The sequence below is a fragment of the Lygodium microphyllum genome, chromosome 1 (assembly GCF_053477565.2).
Source record: "Lygodium microphyllum isolate KBCC chromosome 1, Lygodium_microphyllum_v1.1.10, whole genome shotgun sequence".
Lineage (NCBI taxonomy): Eukaryota > Viridiplantae > Streptophyta > Polypodiopsida > Schizaeales > Lygodiaceae > Lygodium > Lygodium microphyllum.
In genome coordinates, this window is record NC_141135.1 from 174,884,848 (window position 1) to 174,904,563 (window position 19,716).

At 41.7% G+C, this 19,716-nt stretch overlaps 1 protein-coding gene across 1 annotated transcript in view; it reads right to left on the minus strand.

Moving 5' to 3' along the window:
- Positions 1–16,906: 16,906 nt before the first annotated feature.
- The window catches only part of LOC148041991 (uncharacterized), a 51,477-nt gene continuing 48,667 nt past the window's right edge, over positions 16,907–19,716 (minus strand). The window contains exon 7 of the mRNA XM_087700940.1: positions 16,907–17,056. Coding sequence (XP_087557066.1) covers positions 16,907–17,056 — 150 coding nt within the window. The remainder of the gene's footprint in view (positions 17,057–19,716) is intronic.

The following is a 19,716-nucleotide window of genomic DNA, read 5'->3' on the forward strand; positions in this document are numbered from 1 at the left end:
CAGTGCTTAACGGATTAATTAAAGAAGATGATTGTTACATGTCCAACTAATGTGTTAGATAATTACATAACTAAAACAATCCGAGGAAAGTGCGGAGGATGGGCCATGGGTCCGTCTTATGGTTGGATGGTCCCGGTTGGCCACGAACTTTTCTCAAATCTCGAAGAACAGCGGGATGATCGTCAAAGGACACGAATAACAAAAGCATTGACCTAGAGTTATGTCTTAGCCCGATTTACGCTGTTTTAGGGGAACGGAATGGGACTATGCCTTAGGGCAGAGAGGTTGAGCTTTGTATCCCTCTCATTTTCCATTCTCCTTGAACCAAGTGCAGCGTGAATCCTCTTCGGACCTGGGGTTTCTGCGTAAAGTAGTTCGCTTGGGTCCGATGCTAGTTGCTGTTAGGAAATGACCAATCAGGAAAACCCTAATTCAGGTCGATCCTAAGTGGGAACGGCCGGAATACTTCCGCTACGTGGCAGACGCAGAAAGCCCTAGATCGCAAATCCCATAACATTCCATGGGAGTGCCGGGTGGAGCTTTCTAGACATCCTTTCCGATGGACTGCTAAGACGTGTCCTGGATGATACTAGTGGATACGTTACAATTTGCGAGTTTCGTCGACTTGTTATTATTATGGATAGCACACCTAGGACAGCATGATAGGGGTGTTATTCTTATGGATAGCATGCCCAAGAGAGCATGATAGGGATCTTTGTTTTGGGTTAGTTGACTAAGTTATCTACACTATCCGATTTCAACATAAGAATAACATAAGAATAGCATGCCTAGGACAGCATGATAGGGATCTCTGTTTTGGGTTAGTTGACTTAGTTATCTACATGTTTATTGGGTCCACCTTTTCTCCATGTTTCAAGCTTCATTTAGATCTATCAAGCGATTGGATTGGACAAGTATCAAGGCAGAGTGATGTCTACGATAGGCGCCGTAAGGACCTCCTCGAACCGCTAGCCCTGGGCGATCCTGTCGATCGAACGGTACCAGACGCTTGAAGGAGGCCCCACTCGTGCAGGTAGGCATTCGGAGGATACCTTGGCCTCTGTCAGATGGCCCTGCACGACCCTCTCCTGCATCACCTCTGCGTTTTGGGCAATGCCCTCTAATCCAGCGATGGCGCCTGAGCTCCTTAAATTAGGTCAATGGTCGACGACTGAATTAGCAGCAGCAGCAGTACCGGTTGTTGGCAAAAAACGCAGTATTATCATTAATATCGTTACGCTTCTATAAATCATTTTGTTTAATCTTAATGGTATGATTAAGCTGACAGTCGACAGAAGTTTTTGACATGATCACTGTTTATGACGTGATTATAAAAGCTCTCTCTACAAGGAATTGGATAAGCAATAATAAATTAGCTAGCTGCTAGCTGGGAACTGGCAAATGCGGCGGTGCACTGCGAATTAATGAGGTTTGGGCAGCTGATCGTCTCCCGTCTTTCAACCTGTAAGAGTCAAAACGACCCCCTCTCCAATCATCATTCACGGGCCGCAATACCTCATACATGTGTGCGTGAGTGGAGAACTCTCTCCAGTCATCATTCACCGGCCATAATACCTCATACATGTGTATGTGAGGAGAGAGAGAGAGACTAGAAAGAGAGGTTTGTGCGAAGGGCATGATTGTATATAATTAATTGCCTATCTCTTAGAACATTAGCTGCATGAGGATAGTGCACAGTAGCTCACCGACATATCATTTTCAACAACAAAAAGCGCATGGCTGGACTCTTCTTCGCCTACATGGTACAGATTACTTATATTGAGCCTTTATTTTCAGATGTGAAAAGAGCCCAACAATTTGATAGAAAAGGCAACCTCGTTTACATGTACTTTGAAAACGGTCCTGTCTATGGGTGTCCGGTCTCGCTTTCTACAATTTTTTGGATAAAAAAGATCGCCCTCAGGTCTCCTCTCCCCGTGGATATTGATGTGTTAAAGTAATCCAAAAACAACATAAAAGTAAATTGAGAAAAGTATAAACCCACCATGTGCATTATGTAAGCACAACATAAGTAAGTATTAAAGAAGGTTTCAACATGGCTATTAGAGTGTTAATGGCATCATGAAAGACAAATTCAATTATAAAAATGGCATTGCGAGTACTCTCAATCATAGTTAGGCCACCAACTTTTCAACATTGTGGTGTTGCTAGGTACGGTCCAATAGCAAATCCTCACCATACACATTTTAAATACTTACATCAAAATAACTTCATGACATGGTCCAAAGTGTCTTAATCATTTCTGTAAATAAATATGTAAGGCCACGATTAATACAATTATGCATCATGGCAAAAGATGATCTTCTTAGCATGTGACAACTCCCCATTCTTCACATGGTAAATTAATTTTGGAACTTCATTCAATAACATCCATTACATGATTAGCTATCAAAACATGTGAAAAATGTAGGTCACAAATGCCATATCTTATACTATATGTAGCTAAAAGTACGCATAAAAGTCACAATCCAAATGATAGAAATATGGCAATATGTGGTGATCTCTTTTTTTCATGAGTCTTTAGTATAATGAAAGTGATACTTTATAAAGAGATCTTGTTGCTAGCCTTCACCATACAATAACCAATCATTGATAGAAAAATATGAAGAGAACAAATTGCATAAGAGAAGAGAATTCCACAAATAAAACTTTGCTATTGGCATGATGGCATGATTTTTACTTATGTTTTAGATCTTAATTTTCCTTTTATTTGGCAAAGATTTTAGAATACTAATATCACTAATTTTTGTAATTATTCTTATGTGAATAGATGTTTATATTATCGAATAAAGATGTGTGTTATTGTATCTTTTAGACTTACTATTATCACAACAATTTAGATTATTTATACTATTGTAGATTTTTTCTATTTTTCATATGATATGTGACTCATTACATGAATGTGTATGTGTGATATTGGTCGCATTATGTCTACTAGATAGAGGAAAGGATACTAATGTATTGTAGTGAGCACATTATTAGATAGAGTTAGGAAGAATTATTACTTTGGAGTACGCATTTTAATGCATTGAATCTCTATACTTCATAGCGTGGAAAAATATTATTCTAAACATTATATTTTGTATGTGCTTATAAGTATAAGAACTTTGTATACGCACATATGCAATTGGCTTATTTTGGGTGCATTTACTAGAAGAGATAAAACATTATTTTTTATTGTAAAGCTATTTTGAATAGGGTGTGTTTTGATTTATTTGCACAAAAGTAAGTAGTGCAAAGAATGGAAAATCAATAACGCAAAAAGGATGCTTTCAATGTATTTTGAACATAAAATCTTAATTGAATATTATAAATACATGCATGAGAGAGGTGCTCATCCATACATGGGGTAAGATCATACCTAATCTTATGGTGCTGGAACTTGTTTGAAATTGCTTTTCTATGTCAAGTGCTAAGATTACATGAAGGAACCGGTGTCTGACGGCTAATTTAGGAAGCTGCTTGATGTATATCCTTGATGTATATCCATCTAAATGTGGTAGGTAATTAGACAACTAAAGCAACCTTGAGGAAAGTGCGGTGGATGTGGCTATGGGTCCGTCCTACGGATGGGTGGTCCCGGTTGGCCGGGAACTTTTCTCAATCATAATGGATAACAAGGGAATCTTCTCAAAGGAAATGAATAGCAAGGGCGCTAGCCTAGAGTCTAGGTTATAATAATCCCAGTTTATACTGTTTTAGGGAAACGGAATGGGACTATGCCTTATGGCAGAGAGGTCGAGCCTTGCATCCCTCTCGTTTTCCATTCTCCTTGAAACAAGTGCAGCGTGAATTCGCTTCGGCCCTGGCGTTTCTGCGTAAAGCAGTTCGCTTGGGGTTCGAAGTTAGTTGCCGTTTAGGAAATGACCATTAGGGGAAATCTTGATTTAGGTCGGTCCTAAGTGGGAATGGCCAGAATACTTCTGCTACGTAGCAAATGCGGAAAGTCCTAGATTGCAAACCCCATAACATTCTATGGGAGTACCAACCGGAGCTTTCTAGACCTCCTTTGCGATGGACTGCTAAGACGTGTCCTGAAGGGAATAGGTGGATACGTTACAGTTGGTATCAGAGCGAACCAACGAAGGAGTTGTTTTTAAGAAATCTTAATAAAAAGAAACAAAGAAAATGTCGCTATTAAGAACATTTCCTTACTTTCGATGCTATCTTGCAGAATTATGAAGCATGGAACAGGTTCTTAGTATTCCGAGTCATGTTTATGACCGCGATGCACTTCTCAGATTATCGACAAAGGATCAATATGATGAACATCCTAGACCGTATTTATAATCCATGGACTTTGTATGTGGAACGGAGATGGACAGGTGACTCAGGAATCTACTACATAGCTTCCCACCAGTTTGCGTACCTTCGAACCAACCTAAAGAGGATCAAGTGGTTGGAGGATGTGAAGATCGTGAAGATGTTCATTTTTATGGAGGCTCACGTAAACTCAACTTTACATATCGAAGGTTGGAGGGTTGAGCTGAACTCATATGTATAGGAGGAAGTGACCCGCGTAATCCCCGCTGACAGGATCAAGGTGTTGGGACGCTACGAGAAGAATGGGTACGAAAGGAAAGGATAACCTAATCTTCCAATGACTTATCGATTCTTGAAGATCCATGACCCGAAACCATAATATTATCCAGTTCCCGTAGCTAAATGTAATACAACATTATTCTCCCAGAACAAAATGTAACAGTTGCTCTATCATCCCATGAAATATTGTACTCCGAAAGGGAACTAAAGAAAGCTGTGCAAGGAAGATACTTACCACCTGCGTATTGCACGCAAAAAACGAATGAGTTCTACGAGCTGAAACAGCTGGGTCTCACTCTTGACGCATACTACTCAAAATTTGTTTTACTTCTTAAGTATACGCCACAGATGGACATGATACAACAGGTGTCAAAATTTTGTGATGGTTTAAACCCACCAGTGAATACCCATCTTGAATCAATATGCCCAACAGATCTACAGGATGCACTCATTCGAGTTGCACCCATAATTCAAGAGGTGCAGGCTAGGCCAAGAAGTAACAAAACTCGGTCTTATAATGACCAGAATAGAGGAGCATTTAGGCCCCAAGTGAAGAGAGTTCAAGGCCAAAACCGGGGACAAAGAAAGAAAGCAAGGACTAATAATGTCAACAACTTTGTCCCTACCCAAAGCAATGGCCGAAATCTCCGTTGTTTCCACTGCAATGAGCCGGGTCATTTCAAAAGGCAATGTCCCAAGCTTGGCGGAGGACATCGTCAATTACCTTTCCAAGGAACTGGCCATGGCCAGGGAGCCACTACCCGAGGCAGAGGAAGAACCGCCTATGTTGCCAACAGCGAAATGTGAGAAGAAGAAGATCTGACCATGGACGTAGAGTTTGAAAGGGCGACAATCCATGCCGCTCTTCACAAGAAAGGTTCAAATCATCAATTTTTGGTGATTCAGACACCATCGGACTATCAAGGTAAAGGTTTCAAAACCTTGATTGATTGTGGTAGTACACATTCCTTTATCTCACTAGCTTGTACAAGAAGATTGGGAATAGCCACAATAGAAGCACCTACCTTGCTTGTGGAATTAGCAAATGGTCGTGAGGTCACTTGTACCAAGTAAACTGCTAAGGTGGAATTCTTTCTTTGGTCAAATTCAAAATATGGACATGTATCTTCGTTCGTTAGTCGATGAGCTTAAGATTTTATGGGAGAAGGGGGTCACCATGCAAGATATGAGCAAGCGCAATAGTCGATGGTCCGCCAATATTCGAGTCATTCTCATGTGGATGATGCATGACTTTTTGGGATTTGGAGAGTGCTCAGGTAAAAAGGCTTCCGTTCTCGTTGGTAATATCTATATTTTATCTCGTTCAAGTTTGTATTCACTGGATAGAGGTGTTGGAATAGGTCTGGTTACCTCAGATTATCATGCATGTCCATTGTGCGGGCCACAGTTAGACTCCTGAAGGTCACGAACCATGAAGAAGATGGTATATCAAGGACACGTTGCTTTCTTGCTAGAGGGTCATGAACTTAGGGAAGGTCTTCTTGGATGACCTCCAACATGTATGAATGTCGCAAGCCGGGACGAGCTGAAAATGGTCCACGCGGAGTCACATCCAAACAGAATGCGGCCGTTCTCAGTTTTCTACGAGTTGCCATATTAGACCCACTTACAGGTCAACCACTTGTTGGATCCCATGCATATTTTCAAGAATGTGGGCAGCTTGCTATGGGACCATATCATAGGAAAGAGAGACACTATAGGGGCATGAATGGATTTGAAGGAGGTAGGCAAGATGGAATCAATAACTAATTTGAGTGATGAGGTGCTTAGGATTTGTCGTATATATATTTTATATGTGACAACTCATTTGAGTGTTTTAATGTACAATACAAAATATATAGTGCAACATGGTCGCACAGACGACATTTTCGTGTGGAGCATATTGACAAAATGTGCTCCACAATGGACTGTGGTATCATGGAAAGGTTTGGGTAGGAGAGCCGACGATGAGCAACGGATCCAAACACGGTTATAGATGAGATAGAGTATTTTGGAAACTTGCAAAGTATTATTACGGTGGATTATCGTAGCTTCTCCATGATACTATTCGATGTGTAGTGGTTCAAAGTGGTACTTGAAGGAGCTGGAGCAACAGTTTGACGAGGTCCATCCGGATTCCTCGAAATAGATTTCGAAAAAAAAGGGACAGATTTGCGCAACACAATAGTTTAATCGCTCTTGTACGTGTTTGTGAATATGTAATCTTCTATCCAGGAAAGACAGACACTATAGGGGCAAGAATGGATTTGAAGGAGGTAGGCAAGATGGAGGCAACAACTAATTTGAGTGATGACGTGTTTAGGATTTATCGTATATATACTTTATATGCGACAACTAATTTGAGTGTTTCAATGTACAGTACAAAATATATAGTGCAACATGATCATGCTATCGTAGATTTCGTGTAAGGACTGCTGAACACGGAGTTCAAGTTGCAACAAGGAAAGAGGCTAACAAGAAGAAATCAAATTTTTGATGCCAAAGTTCACTATATTCCTTGTCAAGTAAATTACATGATGTCCATGTTCAGAAATATCTGTAGTATCTCATAATCTGTTTTGCATTCAGGTGTTTGAAGACAGTTATGCCATTGGCAATAGACTTGAAGAGTCTTAAAGAGTTCTGTTGGGCAGCAATCCCTGTGATCAATTCTCGATCTAATCATTTGAGCAATCAACCCATAAGTCTACCCAACATTCAGCACCAGTTCAAGGCTGTTCTTAGCATTCAAATTTCAGCAAGAGTTTGCCACAGGAGAAGACAATAGCAGTGGACAGCAGAGAAGAGAACACCTTCAACCTCCACGGCATCAAATACAACAACCATGTTGATTTAGGCTGGAGGGGACTCTGAAGGCAGAAAAATGATACATTTGAACTGATGAACATCAGGAATCTGTGCAGGAGTACAGCTCATTTGTAAAGGCTAACATATGGAATTGAAACTGAAGAGGGAACTGGGTTAAGGTTATATATTTCAGTGCAGACAATGATGATGGCGCTTTCCCCAGTCGCCTTATCTTTCCTCTAGGCTTCTTTGCTTTGATTTCTGAACTCCCTCCGTAGCTTAGATAAGGCTAAGCAACAACAAAATAGTGATGATGGAATAGATCAGGTAAGACGTCATGCCTGCTGGTTAAAATCGACATCTGTTTCAAAAGCTTGCCTTCATTGCATGACTCACTTTTGTAGTTCCCAAGTTGCTCATCGATTACCAAACAATAGTATTTATACGAGTCAAAGTAGTTGAAGTGTTGTCTTGAAGATGAAGATAACTACAAGGACAAAACATAAGCCACAAGCAGAGAGCATGAAAGCTGAATGGCCAGTGAGGCTCATTCACAACTTACAGATGTCCCTTTTTGTCTGATTATGTGGAACGAAGATAGAAACAATTTCAAAATCTGAACCACAAGAACAGCCACTTCATAGACCTGCAAGCCTAACATATCTGCCTTCTGCCGAATGATTTCCTTGAGAAATGTATATGCCTTTCAGCCGAATTAGATGGCGATCAGCTGAGGTTCAATAATGATGAAGCAGAACTGAGAAAATCTTTCGTCAGAAGAAGCAAAGTGAAGCAACAGATCAGCAACAATTCAGTAAGGACGATGATGACAGCATGGGCACCCCACAGTAAGGTGCTGATCATATCTGGAATATGCTAAAATGATTACACCTCATGACACTGCATCATAGTTTGGAAGCGGATTGAAAACACTGCGTGAATCTTCCAAGCTTCCACACTTAGCATACCTATCAATAAGAACATTTCCAACAAGAAGGTCCGATTCAAAGCCACTTTTGATAGCGTTCCGATGTACTAAGCGACCCTAGTACAATGTTCTGGAGTTTGTACAGTTCTTCAAGATTCCAACAATGTCTGCTTTGCTCAATTTCATGGCAAGTCCCTGAGCAATGAATCACTAACTCTGCCAGCGGCGTCTACTGTCCAGAATGTCATGGCCAGACTCCATACAATTCTTCAAGCTGCTAACAATGTCTGCCTGCTCCAATCCGGGCGCAGCCCGCCTTTCATAGCCTTTCAAAAAGCCCCCTTTTCTTAGCTTTTTCCCCCCCCAATCTCAACATATCATTCGTAAAGCTATTCTGAAAGTACAAAGATTTTTATCTTTCCCTCCAACTTTCAAAATAGAAAGCCTTATCTTTTACTACCTCAATGGTTTCTCCCATGAACCCACCCATGGTATCAAATGCACCAATTTATAACCAACCTTTGAAATCAGATGTAGCAAAGGATTTCTGTTGTGATCCAATCAAAGCAAGGTCCATAAGTTCAGCCATGGATGACATGAACCACAAGCATAAAAAAAATAGCACCATAGCACGATCTGATTCAATGCTTCAATGACCTTCGATGTCACAAAGCTCTCTGGTTCATCTCCCCCATCCGCCTCATGTCCGCATTCTCAGTATCCCCTCCTTTCTTTGCAATCTTGACTTCATTGGCATGGCGAATTCTGGCATATTCAGGAGGGAAGAATCAATCTTTATTAATGTTAGCTTCTACTCTGACTCCTTTGATTCCACGATTTCCTGCACTTTTCTTGGAGATCATCATTGAAATTATCAGCTTGATAATGTCCTTTGGCATCAGTTTTTCATATTTTTCTGTCACACATACAACATGCATACAAAATCAAACACACACAAACACAAACACACAAGTGGAGTATGTACATTGGGTGCGGATACTGAAAGGACAGATTATCTTAATGCATCAATCACACACAATAAATCACACGTGAAAAGATAACACAAATGCACAACAAAAATGGAGATGTTTACGGCTCGGATGTGCAACAGCACGACATCCAACCCCCTCTAAACTTGCACATCCTCCGGATGAGCCAACTATCCAGGATCATCCAAGTCCACAAACAGGTCTAGTCTTTATTAGTTTCTAGTAGACCTGTTTCTCCATCAGCTTCATCATCCATATTCTCTGCTTCTTCTGCTAATGCTTCAACTGAATACTCTTCATCTTCTCTTCTCTTGAAAATCTTGACTCGTTTTCCAGCAATGGGCACCCTCAATACCGTTCCATCTAATTCAGCCAACTCATAGGTAGCATTGTCAAAAACCTGTTTCACCTCATACGGTCCAAACCATCTTTGAACCATTTTTCTCATGCTACTATGCTAATTCTCTAGACTACTGTCGTAGATTAGAACCCAATCTCCTTCTTTTATGGCTCTAGGCCTCAAGCGATGCCTCAAATCAAACCTGTCCTTGTTTCTAAGTCGAGCTGCCTTCAAATGATCAACTGCTAACTGCACATCTTCTGTCCTTCTCTCCAGTTGATGAATCCAAAGAGCTAGTAGCTCCTCCCTTGATAAATTCTCTTGTCATGGAAGAGCACTCCACGTGAGAGCACAGATTTCTGTAGGCATGACAGGTTTTTGCCCATACATCAACTCTGCAGGCATATATCCAGTAGTCACGCTATGTGTAGAGCGGTCTGTCCACAATGCAAAAGGCAATAATCTCAACCAATCTCCAATCCGACCTCTGCAAGCTTTTGCCAATGCCTTAACTATCGGCGGATGTCCTCTTTCACTCTTGCCATTTCCCTTTGGATTATAGGCAAAAGTAAGAGCCAACTTAATCCCAAGCCGTGAGAAAAATTCTCTAGCTTCATCTGCATCTAGCTCTCCACGATCAGCTGTAATCTTTCCTATACATCCATACCTGCAAAATATTTCTTCCAACAAGAATTTACATACTGTAGTGGTGGTCTTCGTCCGTAAAGATCTCCCTTCAACATAGTTTGTAAGATCCTCCCTAGCCAAGACAAGATATCTCATCTGCCAAAGTCCCACTGGCAAAGTAACCAAGTCAACCACCCATTTTTAATGCATACATAGTGGATAGGTCGGATGCAACTCATCACGATGCCGCACTAAAGAGTAAAGCTGACAGTCCCTGCAAGTCTCCACAAAGTGGGAAACATCTTTATACATCCCTTTCCACCAGTATCTTTCTTTGATTTTCTCATAGGTAGCCCACACACCTCTATGACCAGCCCAAGAACTCTCATGAAACTCTCGCATAATCTGTATCTTCATCGCTACCTCACAAACTACTCTCAAGGGTAAGCTGCCTCTCTTTCTTGGATGCTTCCAAAGAAAACCATCTTTCAAGAAATACCCATAAGCCTTTCTTCTGATTTTCTTGAATTCATCATCTGTCCAATCAGCTCTTCGAGTGAATGAACTTAGATACTGTCCAATTTGCAGCCACTCATCAACATAGAGTTCTTCAATAAAGGCTTCAACAGTAGATACATGACAATCATGAACAAGGACAGAAGCTGCAAACTCTGTCTCATCATCTTCTGCAAGCATTGACTCCTCATCCTCATATCTCGCTCTAGACAGCATGTTGGCAAACTGGATTATCTTTTCCTGCTATATGTCGAAATTCTGGATTCAATGATTTGATATAGGCAATCCACCGAAGCATCGCTATATCTGGAGTCAAACAGCTAGTAATCATGCCAAGCAAAGGCAAGCAATCTGTTTCCACAACAACTGAATCACCAATAAAATACCCTTTATCACACTTCAGTGCAGTGACTACTCCCCACAACTCTTTTTTAATTTGCGGATATCTCCTCTGCCGCTCATTAAGAACTTTAGCTCCAAAGCGGATTGCATATCTGTTTCCATCAGCATCATCCTGTCCCACTGCCCAACCTATGCCAATAGGGCTAGTATCAACTGTCAACATGATTGGCCGTCCACATTGATAATCCGCCTTGCAAAGAGTAGGAGCTGACTGCAACAGCTTCTTGAGTTTAGGCATGGCTTTCGAATGCTTCTTATCCCAATGAAATTTCTGCCCCTTCCGAAGCAGCTGATAGAGAACATCTGCTATGTGAGCAAAATGAGGAATCCAAATCATGTAAAATACACAAGCTCCCACAAATCTCCGAACCTCTGAAGTAGTCGAGCAATACTCTGCAATCCTGCTTATGGCATCCACCTTTGCACGTGAAGGCTTCCTGCCATAATAACCAACCATATGTCCAACTATGATGACTTCATTAACACCAAAGACAAATTTCAGCCCTGAAAGAGCCAAATTCACGTCCTCTAATCGTGTCAATATTTGCTCACAAGCAACCAAGTGTTCAGCCACAAACTGTCTATATCCTCGCAAATCAAGACTCTCATTCTTTTCTTCTTCTGCACAACCCTTAATAGGCACATCATCTAGGAAAGGCATGGTATATTGCGGAATATAGTCTCGTAGAACTCTATGCATAGCATTCATCATATGAGCAACTGAGTTAATGGCACCTTGAGGCAAGGTACATATCCTCACAAGACCAATAGGTGTCTGCATAGTAGTAATATCCCTGCTTTCCAAGGCAAGCTGAAACTGATCATAACCTGAATACAAGTCACCTAGAGAATAGATGGCTTATCCTGCAAAAGCCTCAACAAACTCATCCACAACTGGACATGTTCCCACATTCTTGATTGTCACTTTGTTCACGGGCTACATGTCCTGAATAAATCTCAAGGTACCATTCTTCTTTGGTACAGTAAACCACCTATTAGAATAGGGCGCAGAAGAGGGTTCCAAAATCCCCATCTTAATCTTCTCATTCAGCAACTCTATCAGCTTTGGCAAGTGTGCTTTAGGCACAAGTATAGGACGTATATTCCATGGCACATGAGGGACAGTGAAGATGACCATAGGCGCAACCAATTCGGGACTAATGTAGCCAATTTCATGAGGAAAGAAAGCAAATGCCTTACCATGACATCCAAGCATCTCTCTAAAACATTCTTTTTCCATTAGAAGCAAGAAATCATCATTTTCAATCTTCGATTCTGCAAGATTTTCAGCTGTAAATTTATGTCCAATATTTGCAGGATCTCTCAACATAGGTTGTTTCATAGCTTTTTCTATCTGCTCATCACTATCAAGAGGAAGCGGCCCTGCAACCGGCTTAACCTTCTTATCAACTGTTTTATACTTCGTGTCAACCTTAGTATCAGTCAGGCACTCTTTTCTTTGCTGCAATTTTTGCAGATTTTCAATAACTCTCAACTCTGTTGGCTGAAAGATCTCAGCCCTTTCCTCTATGGACTGCATGGGTGCAGCCTGAAACTCTGTATGCTGAAATTTTTCAGCATTAAACTCTATTGGCTGAAAGGTTTCAGCCCTCTACTCTATGGACTGCATGGGTGCAGCCTGAAACTCTGTATGCTAAAATCTTTCAGCATTAAACTCTGTTGGCTGAAAGGTTTCAGCCCTCTGCTCTATGGACTGCCATGATGCAGCCTTATACTCCATATGCTGAATTTTTCCAGCATTTAATTCTGCTGGCTGAAAGGTTTCAGCCCTCTGCAACTCTGTAAGCTGATCAAGATCAGCCATAGATTCAGTTTGCTGAGTTTTCTGAGCCTCTAACTTTGTTTTCAGCATAAAATCAAAAATTTCCTGAAACATATCCAAGGTTTGCACAGGTATGATCTTTGAATCCTTACATACATCATTTTTCAGCATTGTACCCATCTCAGACAATGTATCCGCATAAGACATCCCTTCATACAACCCATCTACATGCTCTTCTGCTTGCAAAATACCTGCAATCTTCAACTCTTTCTCCTTACGACCAATGTGCTACCTGGCAGCTCTAGACAAATCTGAAATTTTCTGATAACTCACTGAACTATCTGAAGAAAAACCAACAAAAGTAGTGGAGAAAGACTGGCTGCCAGGAGGCAAGATCTCCTCTTTTCTCCGCTCCGTACCACTGGCGTCTCGCAAGATAGCGGTACCTAATGAAAATCCAACTCCTTCGCAGGTAGTGGTGCCTCACGCAAGGAGTCCCTGTTTCTCGGATGATTTACCCCAACAATCATAAACTGAACAGCTCGCATACCATCCTTACTGTGTATCCGTGCATAGGCTGAGCCGTCATCCATCACTTTCGTCTCCATTCTTGCTTCTGTAATGAAAGGCTGTCCAAGAATAATCAGATGAGAGCAAGAATCCTGAACAAAGCAATGATAATCCTCTTCAACATTACCAATAGAAATTCTAATGCTCCGACAAGCAGCATACATATCACCAGAAGTATTATTGGCGGCTCTCATGCGCCAGCCATGCTCTGCATCCATAGGCCACTTGCCACTCTCATAAACACCTCGAGCAATAAGATTACTCTCGGAACCATGATCAACTAAAGCGACCAAAGGAATCTGTTTCTCTCCAATCCTTACCACCGTCTCAGTGGTTGCTCTAGCCCAATGACTGCGTGAAAAATGGCTGCGAGGAATGAGGATAGGGGTATCATCATCTTCATACTGCATAGGCTGAACTATTTTCTCCAATTGTGGATTGATAGAAGCATTCTCAACCATCACTGCATCATCATGCTCTTCCCCAAGAGCTCCATTTCATAATCCCTGTAAAGCAGGTCCTTCCATCGCATGTCGGTTCCTCCGCAAAAGATCTTGTATCTGATCCTCTATTTCTCTTCTAGCAATCCCAAGAGCTTCTCCAACAGTAAAAGTGACTTCACTATTCAAAATTCTTTCATGAAAAATCTTACTCATATCCGTCTGCATATCAAGGTCTGACAAGAGCTTGAATCCTAGCTCCTTTCTTGGTTGTCTCTTCTCTTTCATCTGCTTGTCTCCCATAGGTTGTTCAGGACCTGATTGAGCTGGAGAGCTCGTCATAGGTGGAGCTGTAACAGGTGGTAAAACAAAGTCACCCTCTCTAGTCTTTTTGGAGGTGCTGAGACCCTCCTCATCTCTTCTTCTCTTTTCCTCAACCATGGCATCTAAACCCTGTGTTTTCGCCATATAAGCAAAAATAGAATACTTGTCAACAAGAGAATCCCATCCCGTTTCTCCTCGGATGCTGGAGCCCACACAAGTCATAGTGGATGCCTGAACTTTTCCTCTTCTCGCTATCTCCAAGGCAGAGGACCATAAAGCAGAGTCTCCATCTGATTTCTGCTCAAGCTGAACTCCATAAGCTGAAGCATCTCCTCTAACACTCACATAAGCTGATCGCGTAGCCATATCATCAACAAGCTTCTTCATGCCTCCTTTACCAAAGTTCGTCCCATCTTGTCCCCAGAACACTACATTCTTCTTACGCGCTTCCTGAAAGGCATCACAATCTCTACAGTGTTGGTGCTCTGTACTATCGCACCAAATACATCGTCTCCCTTTTCTTTGGCCAGCTGGAAAAGCAATCGCTGGAGCAGGTGCTACAGCAGGTACTGACATAAGTTGCTCCTTTAACTTTCCAACTTTAGCTTTGACTGCTTCAATCGTCAAATCTACCAAGCCTTTAATAACATCATCTACAGATAAGGGCACTGGAGCAGTAGGAACTGGTGGATTTACAACAGGAGGAGTAGGCTTAGGCATAGAACTTGCAGCAGGGGTAGAAGAAGAGGTCTCCAAGGATTTTTCAAAAACAGATCCTGTATTACGATGCAAGCGTACTCTCCTACGCTGCTTCTTAACAAGAGCATTCACAACATCAATGACATGTCTCCACTCAGTCTTTAAACCTGAATCTGTAGCTTGATCTTCCAAAAGATCATCCAACTTTTCCTGTAAATCAGCATCAGCGGCTTGTAAAAATAATTCCACTTTCTGCATCTCCAAAGCTTGCTGCTCAGTTCCATCCAACTGATCATAGCGGCTCTCAAATTCTCGCAGAAGGGCGGTAACTGAAAGTCCCTTATTAGGCATAGAAACCCATGCTAAGAAATTCCTGCGGTTCATAAGACCTGTATCCTCTAAGAAATATTCATCTTTTAATGCCTTCTTAAACTCTGCCCAACCAGCATGTGTTCCTTGAATTTCTGAAATTCGGACTTCAAGAGCGCGAACCACGATCCGCAAGAAGTAGCGGCTCTAAACATCTTGAGAAACCCCAAAAAACTTCATATTTTCTTCATATAAATGTAGGTAAGTTAACACTTGTTTGCCATTGAACTGTTTCATCTCCTGTTGGACAGCTTTCAAGGCATCCATGGCATCACTATCACGTTTCGTGTGAGGTTGCTGCTGCATATAGGTTGTAAATGACTGAAATAGGTTCTTCATGACATTGTCATCTGTCATCTCTTCTTGTGAGTCTCCCATCTTGCTGAAAATTGACGCAGCACTTTCACGTCGGGTTCACCAGAAATGTCGTAGATTTCGTGTAAGGACTGCTGAACACGAAGTTCAAGTTGCAACAAGGAAAGAGGCTAACAAGAAGAAATCGAATTTTTGATGCCAAAGTTTACTATATTCCTTGTCAAGTAAATTACATGAGGTCCATGTTCAGAAAAATCTGTAGTATCTCATAATCTGTTTTGCATTTAGGTGTTTGAAGACAGTTATGCCATTGGCACATAGACTTGAAGAGTCTTAAAGAGTTCTGTTGGGCAGCAATCCCTATGATCAATTCTCGATCTAATCATTTGAGCAATCAACCGATAAGTCTACCCAACATTCAGCACCAGTTCAAGGCTGTTCTCAGCATTTGAATTTCAGCAAGAGTTTGCCACAGGAGAAGACAATATCAGTGGAAAGCAGAGAAGAGAACACCTTCAGCCTCCACGGCATCAAATACAACAACCATGTTGATTTAGGCTGGAGAGGACTTTGAAGGCACAAAAATGATACATTTGAACTGATGAACATCAGGAATCTATGCAGAGTACAGCTCGTTTGTAAAGGCTAACATATGGAATTGAAACTGAAGAGGGAACTGGGTTAAGGTTATATATTTCAGTGCAGACGATGATGATGGCGCTTTTCCCAGTCGCCTTATCTTTCCTCTAAGCTTCTTTGCTTTGATTTCAAAACTCCCTCCATAGCTTAGATAAGGCTAAGCAACAACAAAATAGTGATGCTGGAATAGATCAGGTAAGACGTCATGCCTGCTAGTTAAAATCGACATCTATTTCAAAAGCTTGCCTTGATTGCATGACTCACTTCTGTAGTTCCCAAGTTGCTCATCGATTACCACACAATAGTATTTATACCAGTAAAAGTAGTTGAAGTGCTGTCTTGAAGATGAAGATAACTACAAGGACAGAATATAAGCCACAAGCAAAGAGCATGAGAGCTGAATGGCCAATGAGGCTCGTTCACAACCTACAGATGTCCCTTTTTGTCTGATTATGTGGAACGAAGATAGAAACAATTTCAAAATCTGAACCACAAGAACAACCACTTCATAGACCTGCAAGCCTAACATATCTACCTTCTGTCGAATGATTTCCTTGAGAAATGTATATGCCTTTCAGCCGAATTAGATGGCGATCAGCTGAGGTTCAATAATGATGAAGCAGAACTAAGAAAATCTTTCGTCAGAAGAAGCAAAGAAAAGCAACAGATCAGCAACAATTCAGTAAGGACGATGACAACAGCACGGGCACCCTGCAGTAAGGTGCTGATCATTTCTGGAATATGCTAAAATGATTACACCCCATGACACTACATCACAGTTCAGAAGCCGATCGAAAACACTGCGTGAATCTTCCAAGCTTCCACACTTAGCATACCTATCAATAAGAACATTTCCAACAAGAAGGTCCGATTCAAAGCCACTTTTGATAGCGTTTCGATGTACTAAGCGACCCTGGTACAATGTTCTGGAGTTTGTACAGTTCTTCAAGGTTCCAACAATGTCTGCTTTGCTCAATTTCATGGCAAGTCCCTGAGCAATGAATCACTAACTCTGCCAGCGGCGTCTACTGTCCAGAATGTCATGGCCAGACTCCATACAATTCTTCAAGCTGCTAACGATGTCTGCTTGCTCCAATCCGAGTGCAGCTCGCCATTCATAGCCTTTCAAAAAGCCCCCTTTTCTTAGCTTTTTCCCCCCCAATCTCAACATAGCATTCGTAAAGCTATTCTGAAAGTACAAAGCTTTTTATCTTTCCCTCCAACTTTCAAAACAGAAAGCCTTATCTTTTACTACCTCAATGGTTTCTCCCATGAATCCATGGTATCAAATGCACCAATTTATAACCAACCTTTGAAATCAGATGTAGCAAAGGATCTCTGTTGTGATCTAATCGAAGCAAGGTCCATAAGTTCAGCCATGGATGACATGAACCACAAGCATAAAAAAAATAGCACCATAGCACGATCTGATTCAATGCTTCAATGACCTTCGATGTCACAAAGCTCTCTGGTTCATCTCCCCCATCCGCCTCATGTCCGCATTCTCAGTATCCCCTCCTTTCTTTGCAATCTTGACTTCATTGGCATGGCGAATTCTGGCATATTCAGGAGGGAAGAATCAATCTTTATTAATGTTAGCTTCTACTCCATCTCCTTTGATTCCACGATTTCCTGCACTTTTCTTGGAGATCATCATTGAAAGTATCAGCTTGATAATGTCCTTTGGCATCAGTTTTTCATATTTTTCTGTCACACATACAATATGCATACAAATTGAAACACACACAAACACAAACACACAAGTGGAGTATGTACATTGGGTGTGTATACTGAAAGGACGGATTATCTTAATGCATCAATCACACACAATAAATCACACGCAAAAAGATAACACAAATGCACAACAAAAATGGAGGTGTTTACGGCTCGGATGCGCAGCAGCATGACAACGCGGACGACATTTTCGTGTGGAGCGTATTGACAAAATGCGCTCCACAATGGACTGTGGTATCATTGCAAGGTTTGAGTAGGAGAGCCGACGGCGAGCAACGGATCCAAATGTGGTTATAGATGAGATAGAGTATTTTGGAAACTTGCAAAGTATTGTTACGGTGGATTATCGTAGCTTTTCCATGATACTATTTGATGTGTAGTGGTTCAAAGTGGTACTTGAAGGAGCTGGAACAACAGTTTGACAAGGTCCATCCGGATTCCTCGAAATAGATTCTGCAAAAAAAAAGACGGATTTGCGCGACACAATAGTTTAATCTCTCTTGTACGTGTTTGTGAATATATAATCTTCTATCCAAACCCCTGACAACCTCGATGGTGGTATGTTATACCTTGAGCTCCCCGAAGTGCGAGAGTATATGATCAAAGCGATGTTCCGAGCATAGATGAGGACGATATGCAAATAGAAGGGTCGATATTGCAAGGGGTGTGAGGCCACCGAAAGCTTGGATCATGTAGAGAAGTCAGCATCAGCTAATAATGATGGAAATACAGGAGTCCAAGAATTCTTTGAGAACGAGGTGGACTCATCCTTTCGTGGTGACATGTCTATCAAGCTTCTAGTGTATACGGAGTTGTGTTAGGAGATTGACATGGAACCATAGGATACTTCATATTTGGAGCATCCACTTACTCAATTTTTCGACTAATCGCTTATGAGGGTACATAAGATATGCATTTTAAGTGAGATCATTTTTTAAAGATCTATATTACTGTGCTTTGTATGATTTAAATTGATTATACTAACATCATTTTTTATTTGTGTAGGTGATCTTTTTGGATACTTAGATCCTCAGGATGAGTCGAGGAATGAGCGATGAGGAGTTGCAAGATATCTTCATACGCATGTCTCCAGATCAGATGGCGAGATTCAGAGATATGGCAGACGAGGAGCTGTCTAGGCCGCTCTACTAGATCTACTTTGGCACAATCAGATGCTTCAGCTTTCGAGCAGACGAGGTCGACGCTCGAGACTTGGGCCAGAGAGAGAGAGTGCTTCAAGGTCAGGGAGACGCTATAGAGATACGGAGGCAGTGAGCCTGCGGTTGGCATGGGATACAGGTGCAACTCCTCGCTCTCGTGGCGGTTCCAGGGAGTGTGGCTCATGTGGATGCTGTGGAGGCACGAACGCGGTATCTCTGTCTCGTCGTTTTGCTGGAGTTGCGCCACCTCCAGGATTTGTCATACTTGTGAGGACGTCTACTCCAGTTACTACGGCTTTTTCTTAGCCATCTGCAGGTGGCTCCCCTATGGGTGCTACCCCGATAGATACTACCTTAGTCGGTACACCGGATATATAGGGGTCTCCTGGATATGCCCAAGAGCATGGATGCAGATGGGACAGGACCCATCTTAAGCATAGCCCAGGGGGATATGCCTATCTTGTTGATGATAGGATCAGGAGCCATCATCATGAATGATGAGGGGAGGAG